General features: G+C 41.4%; 1 protein-coding gene across 3 annotated transcripts in view; it reads right to left on the minus strand.

Annotated features, from left to right (window-relative positions):
• Window positions 1-17114, minus strand: part of LOXL3 (lysyl oxidase like 3) — a 914626-nt gene that overhangs the window by 219203 nt on the left and 678309 nt on the right. For all 3 annotated transcript variants that reach the window (XM_044063977.1, XM_044063976.1, XM_044063978.1), the window contains exon 7: window positions 4-158. In XM_044063977.1, coding sequence (XP_043919912.1) covers window positions 4-158 — 155 coding nt within the window. The remainder of the gene's footprint in view (window positions 1-3; window positions 159-17114) is intronic.

Below are 17114 nucleotides of genomic sequence, written 5' to 3' on the forward strand. Positions count from 1 at the left end.
GACCGTGGTTTCGTAACCCATGTAAGGAATGTTACATCTCACAGAGGCATCTTCATTGTGTTTGCAGTCGTCTTCTGTGATGTTTTTATACTGGCAGTTGAAGATAGATTTCTCAAAGCCAGTGCACTGTACCTCATTCATATGGATTGGACCTAATCCTAGTGAAGAAAAAGCAGAAAAGCTCAATTTTAATATATCATCATGTGTTTATTACATTTTCATTTATCCATTCCTTGTGACACAAATTAAACAGTGTTACACTGCCTTCAGAAAAATGGACTTACTAATGTGTATTATGTACCAATTCATTATGATAAATGGCCATCAAAGGTCAAGTGCCGGCACACTGTTCCCTTTCATCAGTTAATATCCCAGATGTCAATCATCCCCAGAGCAGCCATTAATAGACAGAACAAACCAATATTCAAAGGCACAGGTTTTAAAGCAGAATTAACCTGAATAAAAATAAAAGAACTGAAATAAATGTTTCCTTAACTACCATGCTTTCAATAAAAAAAAAAAATCAAGAATAAAGTATAGTGAAAATGTATTCTAATTGTTTAGAGCTTACAATACTCATGTACAGTGTCCTTCCCATGAATTATATCATCCTCATGGTATTGTCAATATAGTAGTCAGAATTTGCCTACTTTTATGCAACTTGCAACTACTAAAAAAAAGAAAAGACATGAAAAGCCATTAAACAGAAGAAAGGGGAAATAAAGCAAGTCAAAATGGTTTTGCCTTTCAATACTATCTTATCAGCGGGTCTATATTAGAACACCGAACAGTTAAAATGTAGAGCGTTCTAATATCGACCCATTTTCTGCGAACGGTGAAAATATCGAATAAGCAGAAAACTGAATTCTTTCCTAGGGAAAGAATTTGGTTGTCCGTTTCTGTTGCTTCGGTATTTTCAGCGCTCTGTTGGAAAGTTATGGGTCAGGTTCAGGTAAGTGTGTGATTGAGTGTGGGTTAGGTATGTGTGCAATTGTGTGGACATGAGGGTTAAGGCGGGTTAGGTGAGTTAGGGTTAGGGTGCGGGTGAGGTGAGTGTGCGATAGTGACAGACCTTAGGGTTAGGGTTTGGGTTAAGGTAAGTGGATAGTTAGTGGTGTGTGTTAGGTGTAAGATTTTAGGGGTGTGTGTGTGTGTGTGGATTGCTGTGTGCTTGGTGTGCTTGTGTTGTGTGTATGTGTTTTGTAACAGCAAATTTTTTCCCTAGGAAAAAATTTACTGTTCTGATCGTTCGATGTTTGGTATTTTCGATTGGTAGGGTTCGATATTAGAACACTCGACATTTTGAATGTTCGGTGTTCTAATATAGACCCTTATCAGCTTTTAGAAGGATATTTATTTTTACTTGGATTATATTCAGGAATATCTGTAAACCTCAGAAGGTAACTGGTTTATTAAGACCTCAACAAATGTACTGATATTTCTTCCTTAGTTATAAGACTTAGAATTTCACATGTAGGCTGGGTAGGGTATCTGATTGTCTGTAGAAAGCTAAAAGTTAACTGTCTTGCCCATATTCTTGTAGATGTTAAGAATGAATAAGCAAGTATCTAGGACAACTGAGGTATCAATATTTTTCTTATTTATAAAAATCAGACATTATGAAAATTTCATCTCTCCTTCCTTTTGTTTGGTAGTTAGTCCAGAGGATTAAGTCTGTTAATAAGCTGCTTCCTGTAGAGCGAGGTATGATTCCCTCAGCCTTCATTTGCCTACTGACTGACTCTGAGCAAATCACTTAACCAGACAGTACTTTGGGGCAAATAGGAAAAGAAATTGGATTAAGCTGCTTAATAGTATCCTGGACCACATGCTTAGTAACTACCTAAAAACCTACATTATGAAAATGTTACACGTTTTATTTTGTGCAGGTATGCAGTGTGGATTACTAAGGCCTGTTTTAGCCACTAAAATAGGATAGCAGTGGCGGTGCTGAGTTCAGAATGAAATTGTACTGTCACACAGCTCTCTAGAGGTGTCAAAACAGGACTTAATTTTAAGGAAGCAACCTTTTCAAAGCTCTTTGCAAGAGTGGACAAGAGAGAAACAGGACAAAAAGGGGCTAATGTGTTTCAATTATTTGACTTAGGAAGGGGAATAATGGTAGTTATTTTCCATACTTTAATAAATTCTCCTAAGGTCAGTGACAGATTGAATATGCATGAAACTGGAATTGGTGTAAAGAAATTTCTTGCCCTCATGAACTTGGAGTACAAGTCAATAGGCCCTTGATTTTCCATGAGTAGACGTAGACATATGCTTTAGATCCTTTACAAAAGTGGGTCAAAAGGAAAAAGAGAGGGCAAAGCCAGAGCAAGCATATGTATTCCACCTCCTGATCATGAAACAATTATAATACATCATGTCTAATAAATGGGAGGACGTGATTAACTAATAAATGTTCAAGTATCTTTGGCTCTACAATTAGAATTGTGTTTGACACAATGGAGTAGCTGGTTTCTTTATTGCATCCAATGTATTGTAGCACACTTCCCACCAAAGGTGCTTAGGACTGTTAAAATGACAAATTTGTCTTTGTTATTGGTGCAAGGCCTTGACTTTCTTTGCCAGTCTTGTACACTTAGGTTCATAGGTGTTTACTAGACTAACAAACACAAGGTCCCTTTTAAGCCTAGACATTCATCCCAAATCTCTGACAAGTTCTGGTACCCTTGATAAGTGTAAGCAGGGGCTTGGGAGGTGAAACATCTGCAAGCAGGGCCATGTGAGATGAACCATTTACAGGCTGTTTGTGTCCATTAGAGACATAGCTACCAAATTAGGGATGGATTTCTTGTTCCCCATCCAATTTTCCAGGGTACACTTGTACTGGGTTAGGGAGGAACTCTGCCTCACATGGATAGGGAGCCTGTTGCAGAGAAGGGGTAGTCTCTGGGATACATATCTGTCTCTCCAGCATGTCCTATTTATATCACAGGCAAGGTTTACATCTTTAGAATGGGTAATTCTGGTACTGTTTCTTTTGCTGATATCCAAGAGGTTCATCAGAGTGGGGTCTGACAGGCATAGATCCCCTCAACAGCCTGTAGGAGACAAAATACAAGGATAAGGCCTTGAGGCGGTCTGCATAGAACATGTTACTTAATTCTTGTTTTTTTAATAGGGAACTTCTGTGGACATTCCAGTTGCTAGATATGCCTGGTTAGGTACATACCAAAGGGGGCACTGTACTCAACGATAGGTCTGACGAATGCGGAATACAGTGAAACAATGGCTTCCTTGGACCTAGATGCCATACCTTTGTTTATAAGTTGCACAACACAGAATTATTTCCTCATTACTGTAGACATGTGATGGTCAAAGACTAGATTACTGTCTATGTGTGTCCCCAAGTCCCTGACTACTGGGTCAGCTCTTAGGGGTGTGTTGTCAATAAGATAGTTACCAGGGGTGGATGACTTCCTGAAGTATACTATTATGCATTTCTTGGAATTTAGTTTTAGTCCATGGCTCTGACACAAGTTATTTATTTGCGTCTGGCCTTCCTGGAGAACATCTGTGTTGGCAAGGGATTCAATGACAGCTAATAATTTTAGTCATCTGCAAATTTAGTCAGCCAGAGCCATTGACATCACCTTGACTTTAGAGAAGTAAATGTCAAAAAGGAGTTCCAGGACCAATCCCTGAGGGACTCCACTTGCGACTGGCCCTTTGTAGAGGTGGACTCCCCAATTCTAACTTTGTGGGTCCTGTCTGTGAGCCAGCTGGCTATCCACCAGGTGACATAAAGGTTTGCACCTAACCTCTTGAGTTTGTCAGCAATGCTGCAGTGAGGTATTGTATCAAATGCCTTGGCCAGGCCAAGGTGACCTTCTCAAAGAAGTCCACCAGGTTGAGTTGGCATGACCTGCCCTTGATTAAACCAAATTGGGTTCAGTCCAGTGTCTGAAGGTTTCCTATGTCATTATTGATCATTTCTATGATAATTCTTTCCATGGCTTTGCAAATGAGTCTAGCGAGACTTATGGCTCTGTAGATGGCCTACCTTTGTGCAGAGGGATGACTGTTGCTGTTCTCCATTCATGAGGCATGAAGCCTGTTTGGAGGCTACAGTTAAATAGTAATTCCAGACAGCCTGATAGGTCATATTTCATGCTGTTTAGAAGGTATCCTGTGATATTGTCTGGGCCCACTGATGCAGTGTTTTTGGACTTAGCAAGAGCATTAAGGACCTGCTCCCTAGTGATAGCAGGGGGGGTTATATTTGATAGTATTGCCTGAGGGAAAGTTGAGGGAGACGGGGGTAAATCTGGAGCTGAATTTGTCTAGGGGACTCCATTAACACTGATCTCTGCACACAATTGTGCATTGCCTTTGAGGTTGTGGACATAGCTAAAGAATGCCTTGTGGTTGCCCTTGACCTGGAAGACCAAATTTACCTCAAATTTGGCTTTGGTAGACTTTATATGTCCTCTGAGTTGTTTGTTTAGTTTGATGAGAGTGTTTTTATCCTGATGGGTGTTACACTTCCTAATTTTTGCCATGATTTTCTTCCTCCTGTTATGCAGCCTATTGATGTTATGATTCCACCAGGGTGACTTGTTTTTTGAGTTAGTTCTGTACTTCTTTCTGGTGGGTACAGCTGCCTCTATGCAGCTATTAATATGCTTGTATAGGGCTTCTGTGAACAGTTCTGCATAGGTAGCAGTATTCTCAGGATTTAATGGGGCTTGAAATTTTGCGAGGTTATCACTTAATAGTAGGAAATTAGCCTTAGAGTAGTTTCTGGATATTCCAAGATTAGCTGGGGTTCCAGGTTTTATTTTTACTTCTAAGGAGACCATTTTGTGGTCTGACCTCACCGGGGAAGACATTACCATAGGGGGTGTGCAGCACTCTCCCATATTAGTGAAGACCAGATCCAGTATGGTTGCACCCTGGTTTGTGTACTGATAATCTGGTCCAGGAAGATCGTATTTACAAAATCCAGAAATCTCTGTGCCTGTACATTTGGTGTTGTATATGATTCTCAGTTAATAGTGGGGTAATTAAAGTCACCCATGAATATGGTATTGGGTTGGATGGTGAGTGTTTCCAATATGTTTCAGTACATGGTATGGGTTTCCTGTGTCATAGAGGGGGACCTATAGTTGCAGTGAAGTAATATTGGATTTTGCCTCTGGTGCTCTGAACATGGAGAAGCTCAAGTGCATTGTCCTTTTTTGACAAGCCTTAAGGTATATTTATTTTTAATTTAAATCGAGACACTTCAAGCTTTAGTCCTTGTCCATATAGTAGCTAGTCTAAATGTGTGGAAGACATTATAACCTTGCATTATCTGTGTTTAAACCACGTCTCAGTGACCGCACAGATGTCAGCATTCTTTAGGGTGAAGAGTGTTTCTAGGGAGTGGAGTTTTTTTGTTTAGACTCCTAGCATTGAGCAGTAACACCTTTATATTTCCTTAGTTTTGATTTGCTATGTCGGAAGTACTTTCAGTTTGGCATTGCAAGGCACTACAGGGCAAGACGATGTTTTAGCTGATATTCAAAAGCCAAGAGGGGAGAGGTGTAGACCATCCCTGGCAAAACAGTGTGGTCTGCTGACCATCTCCTTTCATGCTGACAAATACTACACCCCCTTAAAATGACACCAGAATCTAAGCCAATTATTAAAGTCAGTCATCTTTTATTCATATTGTGGCATTATCCTTGGAGAAGATAGAATGCATTCCGAGAACTCCATGATGTCTCTCTTCATATAGTCTAGGGAGGTGCATCTCAGGCCATTTACACCCACAGGGACTATGTCTGAGTCGTACTGGTACTTGTGGTCCAATGACCTGTGTGCATGTACAATGTGGCATATCCTGGTCCCTGATAATCAACTGACTGTGACTTTCTCCTTACTCAGCCTGGTGTTAGGGTTATCAGTGTGTCTCACAATGGAGTCTCCAATGACCACAATATTGGATTGTGTGGTGTCTTGAATTGTGGGCTTAGAAGTAGAAGCTCCATGAAATGTGGCTGTATGTGTTAATGTGGGTGTTGTTTTGAAAGAGTGCATTCGGGGCTGCTGAGGATGTTTGTTATGTGTACTTCATTCGGGAGGTCTTTGGGGTTTAGGAAGGTTACATTTAAGTGCCTCAGCATATGTGGGTCTATGTGTCTACTCTGAATTGTGTGTGATGGGTGTAAAGTGTGTACTACTGACAACTTTATTGACATTAGAAGTGCTTTTATGTGAGAACTTTGCCTATTGTGTAAATACATGTCTCACATAGCATATCAGTTTGTTTGAGAATTAATTGGTTGTCAGTAAACATTAGGCAATTTCTGCATTGCTTCAGGATGCCCATATCCACCAAGCTGGTAACAGATATAGTGGACAGGTTCATATCCATGGTAACAGACTCTTTTTTTTATTGATTAGACATTTAGGTTCATAGGTTCATAGATTAGTACTAGGCTAACTGCCATTGTGGGCCATTTTAAGCCTAGCCAATTACCCCATGTGGGAATCAAACCCTGAACCTTGTGTTTGTAAGGCAAAAACCTTAATCATTATGCCAACCTCTTAATTAATGTCAGGAATGCCCGGTTTGCAACTCTGGGGGCAGTGCTAGTCACTGCAAACTAGTTGTCCTGTGTGCAGCAAGATAGTGGTGAAATTTCAGTGGTGCTTTTACAAGAAAGATGTTACTCAAGGTGTCTGTGTCTATACAGGGCATTGCCAAACACTTGAGAGGAAACTAATAAGTAAACCCTGATGATTTATGGCTGAAGTATTTAGTAACATATTCTGATGTTACAAGCAAATCAAGCAGTACTTACTGAAAAGAAAGAATTAGTTTCTTAAGAATGATGAAAAGGGGAGTCATCGGAATGGCTACTGCCTGGCTACTACTAGTGCTGGTCTCAGCACAGCTTCATTCTGTTGGGACACAATCCTCCTTTGCTTCTTCTCTAACCAGAAGCAAAACAGGAGCACCAATCCCTTAGACATATACAAACCCAAAAAATCAATAGGTAAAAACTTGTATAGCTACTCTCCTGCCCACTCCTGGAACAAACCTCCCTTGGCTATCTGTAAAATACCTCACTCTCAAGAATTCAAGAAAGCTCTCAATAACTCCTTAACACCTGGACATGTCTCTGTAAAAATTCTCCTTGAAATTCCTCACATAAAAAATTCTCCATATCCCACTCTCCAACTGCTACATCTTCACTGCTCTTCTCACCCCTATCCCCTAACTGCTCTACTTCATACTTACTCATTTTCATCTTCTCTCTACTGCTCTCCCATTTTAGTCTCCCTAACTCCCTCTTACAGAACTTTATATCTCCTCCTTCTGAACTTTCCTAAACTCCTAATTCCATATCTCCACCACCTCCTCCTTCTTTGTATATAAACTTGCATATTAATATATACTGTAAGCAGCTTGTGAACTTCTCACAACAGCTTTGTTGTATTACTAATTGACAGCATTAGTTGTATTCTCTATTTGTTAACCTAGTGTACTTCTTATTATGTTTTTTTTCTGTAATATTAATAAAAAATTGTTACTTTAGTAAACTATGTTTGTATTCTTATGGAGCTTTTCTCAGTGGGCCTCCGCTGAAAAACGGCTCTGGCTCAGCGGGACATTGCCGATCAACAAATGTCAAATAAATACATAAACAAATAAATAATGACAAGCAGCCACCGTGTCTTTGGTGATCCACAATCTTGTCCCAGATGATGCAAGGGTCTGTAGGCTTGTTGTAGACGTTTCTGGGTAGATGTCTTGAATAGCAACCAGACTAATCAGGAAGGTCAAGCACAGACACTCACTGCCTAACTAGAAGCAGTCAGCGATCAATGCACTCTGCTTCTTCTCTCTCCAGGAGCAAAATATAAGCACAAATTCCAAGCTGGCATCTATGAAGCAGTTATTTGGCTTTCCAGTTATTAGCAGTATCCAGGAAATAATGTCCATATGCTCCTTCTCTCACCAGGAGCAAAACAGAAGCAGTAATCTCAAGATGACTACTGAGAGACAGAATGTGGGCTGTCCAGTAACTGGCAGTTGTGGAATAGATGCTTTACATTTTAAAGGTAAGATAAAAATTGGGTTAATATCCTTCAAACTGCAGTGTGCACTAAGCAGTTACATATGAAAGAGGTGGGAACTTAAGCTTTAGAAATCTAAGTGGGGAGCCACTAATTTAAAAAGATCAAGATAGATTGGAAGGGGTGGGCACTTTCATAGCTCTCAGCTGTCTAGAATTTCACAGAGTGCCTTGATTTTTGACTCATATTTTTGTCTGTTTGTCATAAAACTGTAGTTTTCTGGCAAATCATTGAGGACTGAAGTAAAAAAAATAATGGTAAACATTTGATTTTCAGACTTAGTATCCTTCAGAAAATTCATGCTTATGCAAAACCTGTTATTCTGTCAACTTTCTAAGTTTGTGAGAGCAGTATTTACAAAGTGCCCCTATTTTTCAGCCTTTGTCCTCCCTCATTATTTGTGGCTTTGTCTAGATTTCTTGCCCTAAGAGATTAGTGCATACCTCTGAACTGTACAGATTTTTGCCTTATATTTTTGGACTGTTTTTTCATAAAATTATGGTTTACAGGCAAATCACAGACAAATCAATTGAGGGTTGAAGTCAGAAAATAATGACAGACATTTGAGTTTCAGACTTCATACCCTTCAGAAAATTCATGCTAATGCAACACCTGTTATTCTATCAACTTTCTAAGTTTGTAAGAGCAATATTTAAAAAGTGTCCTTATTTTTGGGGTCTTTGTCCCCAATTATGTACAGCTTTGTCCAGATTTCTTGATCTAAGAGGTTGAGAGATATGGTTGAGAGGTATGGGCACTTTGTATTCTGGTTCTATGGAATACAGTGGGATGGACAATACATTTAAATAGCTGAAAGTGAGTGATTTTAAAAAATGATAATTTTGTGCTCACTCACAATAGCCAATGAAAGAGGAGAGGGAAGGAGATACATGGTCAAATTACCATAAGGGGCAAGTAATTAGAAAGACAGTTGAATTTAAAACACAACAGCAACAGAGGGTGGGGAAACTTAGTTTTATGTGACTCACAAGAGACACACCTGTGGTCTCTTTCCTAGTATAAATACGGAGTTAGAGCAGAATACAATTAAAACACAGTGTAAAGAAAATAAATCACAATATATTAAATAGAAGAAGGCAATAAAGTAATGCAAACTACAAGAAAACAAAAACAAACTAACCTTTCCCCTTACAGCAAGTTGTGACAGAGTCTGGGTGAGATTTTCCAGTTTATTTCTTAACTTGCAGTAAAGAGTCTATCACTGAAGACTGTCTGATGGTTTTAATCTCTCCCAGGCCCTAATTCTTATCTTTATATTTTCTGATGTTTGCATTGACCTAAAAGTCAATGTTTTTTGCAATTCCAATTGGAAATGTAAAAGACAGACAACAGTATGACTTAAAGTATCAGAGATCTTGCCAGTCCAGTTTGATCATGTTATATGAAAGGATAATGGTGGACAAAGTGAAACGTGGATATGGTGTATATTAATTTCAAAAAGATATCTCACACTCTGCTGCACAGTACTTCTTTTTAACATTTTATGTTATATCCAACTTCCAGCTGTCCACTTGACATACTGTTCTTCCTGATGGTCCTTTTTTTCTTGTCATCTTGCCAGACAACACTTTTGGTAGTGTTTTACAGGACCTACAACTGTTTGCCAAATGGATGTCATTCTTTCATGGCTATAATTTTCATTATGTCCTGCTCATATCTCCTTCTGGAAGTCAGAAAGAACACTGCAGACAATACAATCTTGTCTGTGATGGGCTTAAGATAACTTCGTGCTTTCACACTCTTGTGGCTCAGCTAAAACAATGTGCACTTCTTGGCAAGCACAATGCTTACTCTTTATTTCTGGCTTCCTGCTATCAGGCAAGTGACTCTTGAGCTGCAGGACTTATAGGTTCATAGGTTAATGGGGAACTACTAGACTAGCTGCCCTTGCAAGCCATTTTAAGCCTATCCTGTTTCCCTTTTTTTTTGCTAGAATTAACGTATCCCATTTGGTTAGAGATTGGTCTTACCCTTAATCTCCACATCTTCCAGAATGAACAAGCCAGCATTGGCCACTCACTCTCATCGACCCCCAGATGGCTGTTCAAGCACCTTGGCCCTCTACTAGGACCTGGAGCACTGGAAATGTAGTCAGTGATGTGTGCCACACAACCACCAATGACTCATAGAAACTTAATGGGGAAAAAGAGGGGTATGGAGATGATGTTCAGTGTGATGATATGTTTATGGAAGTGGCTGTCTGTCTGAAAACAGAAGAGGGCAGTTTATTTATTTATACAATTTAATTGGGGTAGAGCACTGATCCCATTGGACTGATTTCATTCTCAGTCCAGATGAGTTAGGGGAGAAGTTTGTAAAAGAAAAAAATCCACTAACCAGCAGTATGCTGAAGGGTTGCCACTAAGGCTAGTAATGTTAATTACATTTGTGCTTGGGGGCTGGAGAGTTACATCAACTTGTTCAGTGATGACACAAATGATGAATGTAGTGTGAACAACTCAGTGGTCTTTCTTCAATAAGAACAAGCAGAGCAACCAGACATGTTGGCAGCTGGGGTATGATACAAAATAATGTAATGCTATTCATTTTGGTGGGGAGGGGCCATCAGATTAAAAAACAGTTCCCTTCTTAAATGTCAGTACACAAAATGCCAAGTGATGACAAGCTGAGGAAAAAAGACAAAAAACATTGGAAAACAGCGAATCTCAAAAAATGCTCTTCTACTTTAAACTTCTTTTTTGCAGGGAGGAGGCAAGCCCCACACTCTGTGAACTTATATATATTAACTCTGAGACTGCCATACCTTGGAAAAAAAGGAATATTCCAAGAAATTGCATCTTGGACTTAATATATTTAACTCCATTCTTTCAACCATTATCTCCATATTTTGGGATTTGCTCTAGCAGGTCACAACATTTCAAAGCCGTGGTGGTACAGCGGTAGCATTGTTGCCTCACAGCAAGAGGTTGTCCTGTTTGATTCTCGGCTGGAGTGCCTTCTGTGTGGAGTCTGCATGTCCTCCCCGCGGTCGAGTGGCCTCTGAAAGACATGCATGAATGGGCATGCCTTCACTGAAGGATGGGCGTCGGGCTGGCAACTCGGCACCATAATAATCGACTACCAATCAGTAGCAGACCGGAGTTCCGCTGTGGCGACCCCTAACCGGGAAAAGCCAAAAAGACAAACAACCATAAAAAACATATGTGCTTAGGTATTTCTTGGGAGGAGAGAGAAGAAAATGGTGCAGGATCCTTAGGATGAAACTGAAACCAGTATAAACGAATAGTGGCAATTACAAAGATTAACAGAATTGTGAGAGACATAGCTAGTCAAGTGGAATTCATCTGAGAGTTTTGATATCATCATTGTGTAGTGTACTACTAAAGATGTATGTCCAGTTCTGACAGCTAAGAGCCAGAAGGGATAATTTAGCTAGTGAATTACAGTCTAATCAAGAGTTATCGAAACAGTGAGTTGAGCAGAAGGATTGCTGTATATGGAGCGTAAACATACCGGGAGAGAAGGAAGAGAAAATGTGGTTATAACATGGACAGAGCTCGCTGTAACTGACAAGTGGAAGTTGCAGACCTTTAGAGGAAGTACAGGAAAGAGAGAAAGTTGGAAGCAGGGCAATTTAAGACTGAGTAAAAGAAAGTACATTTGCTTGTCGATATTAACTCCAAATGTTTGAAGAAAAGAATTACAGTTACAGGACATTCATCAGATGAACAGGCTTAGCCACAGGCATATAACAGTTATCCACATAGATTTCTATGCTCAACATCCCTAGGGGTGTGAGGTTTCCCTGATGCCAAAGTCAAAATCAGAATGCCTTTGTAAAGTACAGAGAGTGAGAGAGAGAGAGAGAGAGAGAGAGAGAGAGACAGAGAGACAGAGAGACAGAGAGACAGAGAGAGACTGAGAGAGACAAACCTGCATGATGTATCATTGTTTTGTTGATCAGACTCTCTCTTCTCTAATACTGTTGGAAAAACCTGGAACCTGCTTCCGTCCAAACTTTCCACACTTCCCTCTATTACTCTGTTTAAAAATAAATTTAAGCTCTTCCTCAAAACACATTGGATGTGCCCCTGTACTAAACCTGACTGACCAACTAGCTCTTGTTACTTGATTCAGCCTTACCTTCTCATCTCTGCAATAATTTCATCTTAACAACTACTGATCTACTTCTTCATAAGAGTCTTACTTATTACTGTATTCTCAAAAAAGAGACATTTTACTACTAGATGTATTACTTAACTGCTACTTCTTTTTACTTTCTTTTTATCTACCTTTCTTATCTACATGTACACTGTACATTTTAGCTATTATTCTTTCTGAATGTTTAATTGTAACTGCATTAGTATTTGTACTAAGTCTAGTCAAATATTTTGCATTTTTATACTTGATTAATGTGTGACCACTTAAAGATGTCCTTCAAGGATGCATCTGCAGTCATCAGATATGGGTTGTCCTGCCTCAGGCAGCCCTTCGGTCGCCGGATTCCAAAGTCTGGGTCTGGCCTCGGCTGATGTCGCACTTTTCCCGACGTCAGAGCGTCTGGGGTATAAAAGCATCAGCCAGCGCCATTTTCCTCAGTCTTTCTTGCCGCGTGGTGCCCGAAGCAGAAGCAGTTCGCAAGTGCCGGTCGGCCAGCTCCTGTGATTCAGCTACCGAAGACTTCGAAAAAGCTAAGTACCCCGTTGGGGACTCTTTCTTGCCTCAGCCGATGTCAGATAAAGTTAATAATTGTTTAACTTGTGGGAAACAAATACCTCATAAGGATTTCCACTCTTACTGCCTCCCCTGCCTAGGTCCGGACCACGACGTCTCGGCCTGTTCAGCCTGTGCTTCCTTCAACCGACGAACTCTTAGACGTCGGTCAGAGTTTGCAGAGGAATTCTTTGGGGCTAGTTTTGCTTACAAGATGCCGTCGGAGACTCCGACTTCGCATTTAGTTACGAAATGGAAGGACAAGGACCGACACACGCGCCCCGCGGTTTTGGCTGAAACCACAGTCAGGCCTACTGCGAGTGTCTCGGTCTCGGCTGAAACCGAGTCCTTTGTACTTCCGATTACCGAAACCGCACAACCGACTACCTCGGCCCTGGAGGCCCCGGCCGAGTCGGTTACTGAATTACCTACTGAAACTGGTGTCCAGGAACCTTCCGACACCATTCCTTTAGACAAATCTACTCCTGCATGTGGTGCAGCCAGACCTCCTGCATCCATGTCCATTAAGGCTTTCTCTAGAGCTAAAGCTGCTAAACTTTCTAAAGCTTTGCCTCCCAAGGTTACCTCTCAGAGACCCTCTACTGGCTCACAGATACTTAGCTTAGCAGAGGATCTTATCTCCTTAATTAGAGGTTCTCAACCTCATCCGGACAGGGGCTCGCAACCACCTCCAGACAAAAGGCCCAGGGTTGAGCCCTCTGACTCCCACTCCTCAGATGAGTCCTCTGATGGCTCTACTCTGTCAGACCACCAGGAGGAGGCTTATTCGGCCTACGAGGATACTGATGCTGAAGAATCTATTCCCTCGGCCTCCCCTCCTGAAGAGTTTTCCTTTGGAGAGACATTACACTCTATGAGAGAACATTTTCAATGGCAGGGTCTGGAATTCTCTGATTCTAGAAAGAGATTAAGGACCTTTTTACATTTACCTCAGCATAGGCCTTTAGCTATACCTCCTGTTTTGAATGTCATTGATGATGTGTACTCTGATGCTAGTACAACCCCTGACTCTCTCCCTCCGGCTCCTGCCAAACCTGATAGGTACTACAGGGTCCCGGACTCACTTCTACACCTGTACAAGGCCCACTCTGCTGATCCAGAAACTATTTCCCAGGGCCCAAAAGGGGTTGCAGCTGCCACTGCTAGAAATCCTCTACCCTCTGAAAGGGAGTCCAGAGCTTTAGAGAGATGGGGTAAAAAAGTGTATACTTCTGCAACTCTTTTCATGAGGGCATTAAATTGTCAATTTCATATGATACAGTACCAAGAGTATTTGTTAGATGAATTGCATAAGAAACTGTCTTCTTTTGAACACCTTGATCGCAAATCCCTTCAGGATCTGGTACATAACTCCCAGCAGGTTAGTAACCATTTCTTGCAGTGTGGTTATGATGCATTGGAAGCTTCGTGTAGGTCAGCTATGACAGGTGCAGTCATACGTAGGCATGCCTGGCTGAAGGAACAATCTCTGCCAGACCATGTTAAAGCTAAGCTTTTGGATGCTCCTATGGAAAAGCAAAAATTATTTGGTTCCATGGCTCAAGAGGTCTTAAAGAAATTTGAAGAAAAGGCAAAATCTGTGCAAACAGTCAAAGACTTTCTGCAAGTCCAACCACCGAGATTCAGCAGAAATTGGCCTACTAAGAATTGGTCCTTTCTGGACTCAGACAGATCTCAGAGAGGCAGGAATAGGCGTGCCAGAGGTAGAGGGCAAGCTAGAGGCTCCTACAGAGGCCGTCAATGGCAGCCTCCCAACCAGAGAGGTAGTGCAGGAACTACAACTGCTACACCAGGACAGACTCAATGACTTTGTTTTGACTCCACCGACCAGGGCTCAATTAGAAGCACCTTTGGGCGGAAAGCTTTCTTTATTTTCAAAAAATTGGCACAGCATTACAAGGGACACATGGACACTGCAAATAATAGACAAAGGATACAGGTTCCGTTTCCACACATTGCCAAAAAGAAAAGGCATGCCAGACCTGCCACCAAATCAGAGGGCAGAGGCTTTGAAACAAATTTCCAACTTAATACAAATGAAAGCTATAGAAAAGGTACCTCTTTCAGAACAAGGCCAAGGATTTTATTCCAGATTATTCCTTGTTCCAAGAAAAGAAAATCAATGGAGGCCTATTCTCAACTTGTCCGCACTGAATATTTACCTCATTGTGCCAAAATTCAAAATGCTGACTCTACAGCAACTCCCTCCCATGCTGGGCAAGGGGTCTTGGCTGGTGACTCTAGACCTCAAGGAGGCATACCTGCATGTCCCTATCAGACAAAGTTGCAGAAGACACCTCAGATTTCTTGCAGGGTCAGAGCATTATCAATTCTCAGCATTGCCCTTTGGCTTATCTACTGCACCCAGAGTATTCACGAAATGCCTGGCATCAGTAATTGCACACTGCAGACTTCAGGGGATTCAAATTTACCCATATCTGGACGACTGCCTTATACAAGCGGACAGCAAGCAAACTTTGTTAAAGGACTTGGATTATGCCATCCACCTACTGCAGGCCTTGGGATATACAGTCAACATCCACAAATCAAGACTTGTTCCATCCCAAAGAATAACTTTTCTGGGTGCGGATCTAGACACAACCACCCAAATGGCCTTTCTCACAGAAGAAAAACAAAAACAACTACCGGATTACTTCAAGAATCTGACAAGACAAACTCAGCTGACTGCAAGGAAAATCCTGCAGGCCCTGGGTTACATGGCATCTTGCATTCTTCTGATTCCACAAGCAAGGCTGCATATGAGAAAATTACAATGGTACCTAAGGAGTTTATGGACTCAGCACAGTCACAGTTTAGAAACTTTGATCCCACTCATTCTGTGCCTTCAAAAGGAATTTCTGTGGTGGGCTCAAGCCTGCCAGTTGAACAGTGGGTTGCCCTTCAGCAAGCCAAGAGCCAACCAAACCATCACTATGGATGCTTCAGACCAAGGTTGGGGAGCACACATGGAGGGCAGATGTATCCAAGGGCTATGGTCACAAAGAGAGCTGCGCATGCACATAAACCAAAAGGAAATGCTGGCAGTGATACACGCAATCGAGGCCTTCAAACTTTTACTTCATCAAGGCCACCTACTCATAAGGACAGACAACATCACAGTTATGTGGTACATAAACAAGCAAGGAGGCACCCATTCCTACCCTCTTTGCAGACTGACAATGAATCTATGGAAACTTTCCTTGAAACTCAATATACAGCTGCAGTCCCAGTTCGTGCCAGGGAAAGACAATATATTGGCAGACAGCTTAAGCAGAAATACCATGGATGCACACGAATGGATGCTGCACCCAGACATCTTGTTACTCATAACACAATCATGGGGAAAGCCAGAAATAGATCTGTTCACCTCCCCCCACAATCATCAACTGAAGAAATTCTGCTCAAGGACATACCACCCACAAGCATGGAAAGTGGACGCTCTCTCTTTCAGCTGGAAAGCTCTAACAGTGTATGCTTTTCCACCTCTCCCATTAATTACCAAGGTCTTACTGAAGATCAGAACAGAGCAGCCCAGAGTGATTCTGATAGCTCCAAACTGGCCAAGACAGCACTGGTACCCACTGTTAAAGAGCATGTCACAGACAAAACCGTGGCCTCTCCCCCTATGGCCACTTCTACTGACACAGCACAATTTCAAGACTCTGCATTCCAACCTGAAAACCTTGCAGCTAACTGCCTGGAAAATACCATGACTCCTTCTCAGGATAAGCTATCCCAGAGAGTGAAGGATATTATTATGGAAGCTCGCCGGCCTTCCACAAGGAAGGCATATTCAGCAAAATGGAAAAGATTTCACACTTGGAACACAACAAAGGGCCTAGATGCGACAGTGATGAACATGGCACATATACTGGAATATTTGGCAGAATTGTTCCACAACGGCCTGTCTTACTCTTCCATTAAGATACATGCCTCAGCAATTTCAGCAGAATACAATGTTGATCCACCTGTCTTCTCTCATCCTCTCCTGAGACAGTTTCTAAAAGGAATCAAAAACATCAATCCTCCAAGGAAACCACCTCTACCTACTTGGGACCTTAACTTCGTGTTGGAAAAACTAACACTTCCTCCCTTTGAACCAGCAGCATCTGCAGATCTACAGTTTTTGTCTTGGAAAACTGCCTTCCTTCTGGCCATAACCTCAGCAAGAAGAGTATCTGAGTTACAAGCTCTAATGGCAGTACAGCCATTTCTTATCTTTCATCAGGACAGAGTTTCATTGAGAACCAATCCTACATTTATGCCAAAGGTGGTATCCAGGGTATCTTTGAACCAAGCTAGTCACT

Source organism: Protopterus annectens, chromosome 2.part2, assembly GCF_019279795.1.
Source record: "Protopterus annectens isolate FY-2018-M chromosome 2.part2, PAN1.0, whole genome shotgun sequence".
NCBI lineage: Eukaryota > Metazoa > Chordata > Ceratodontiformes > Protopteridae > Protopterus > Protopterus annectens.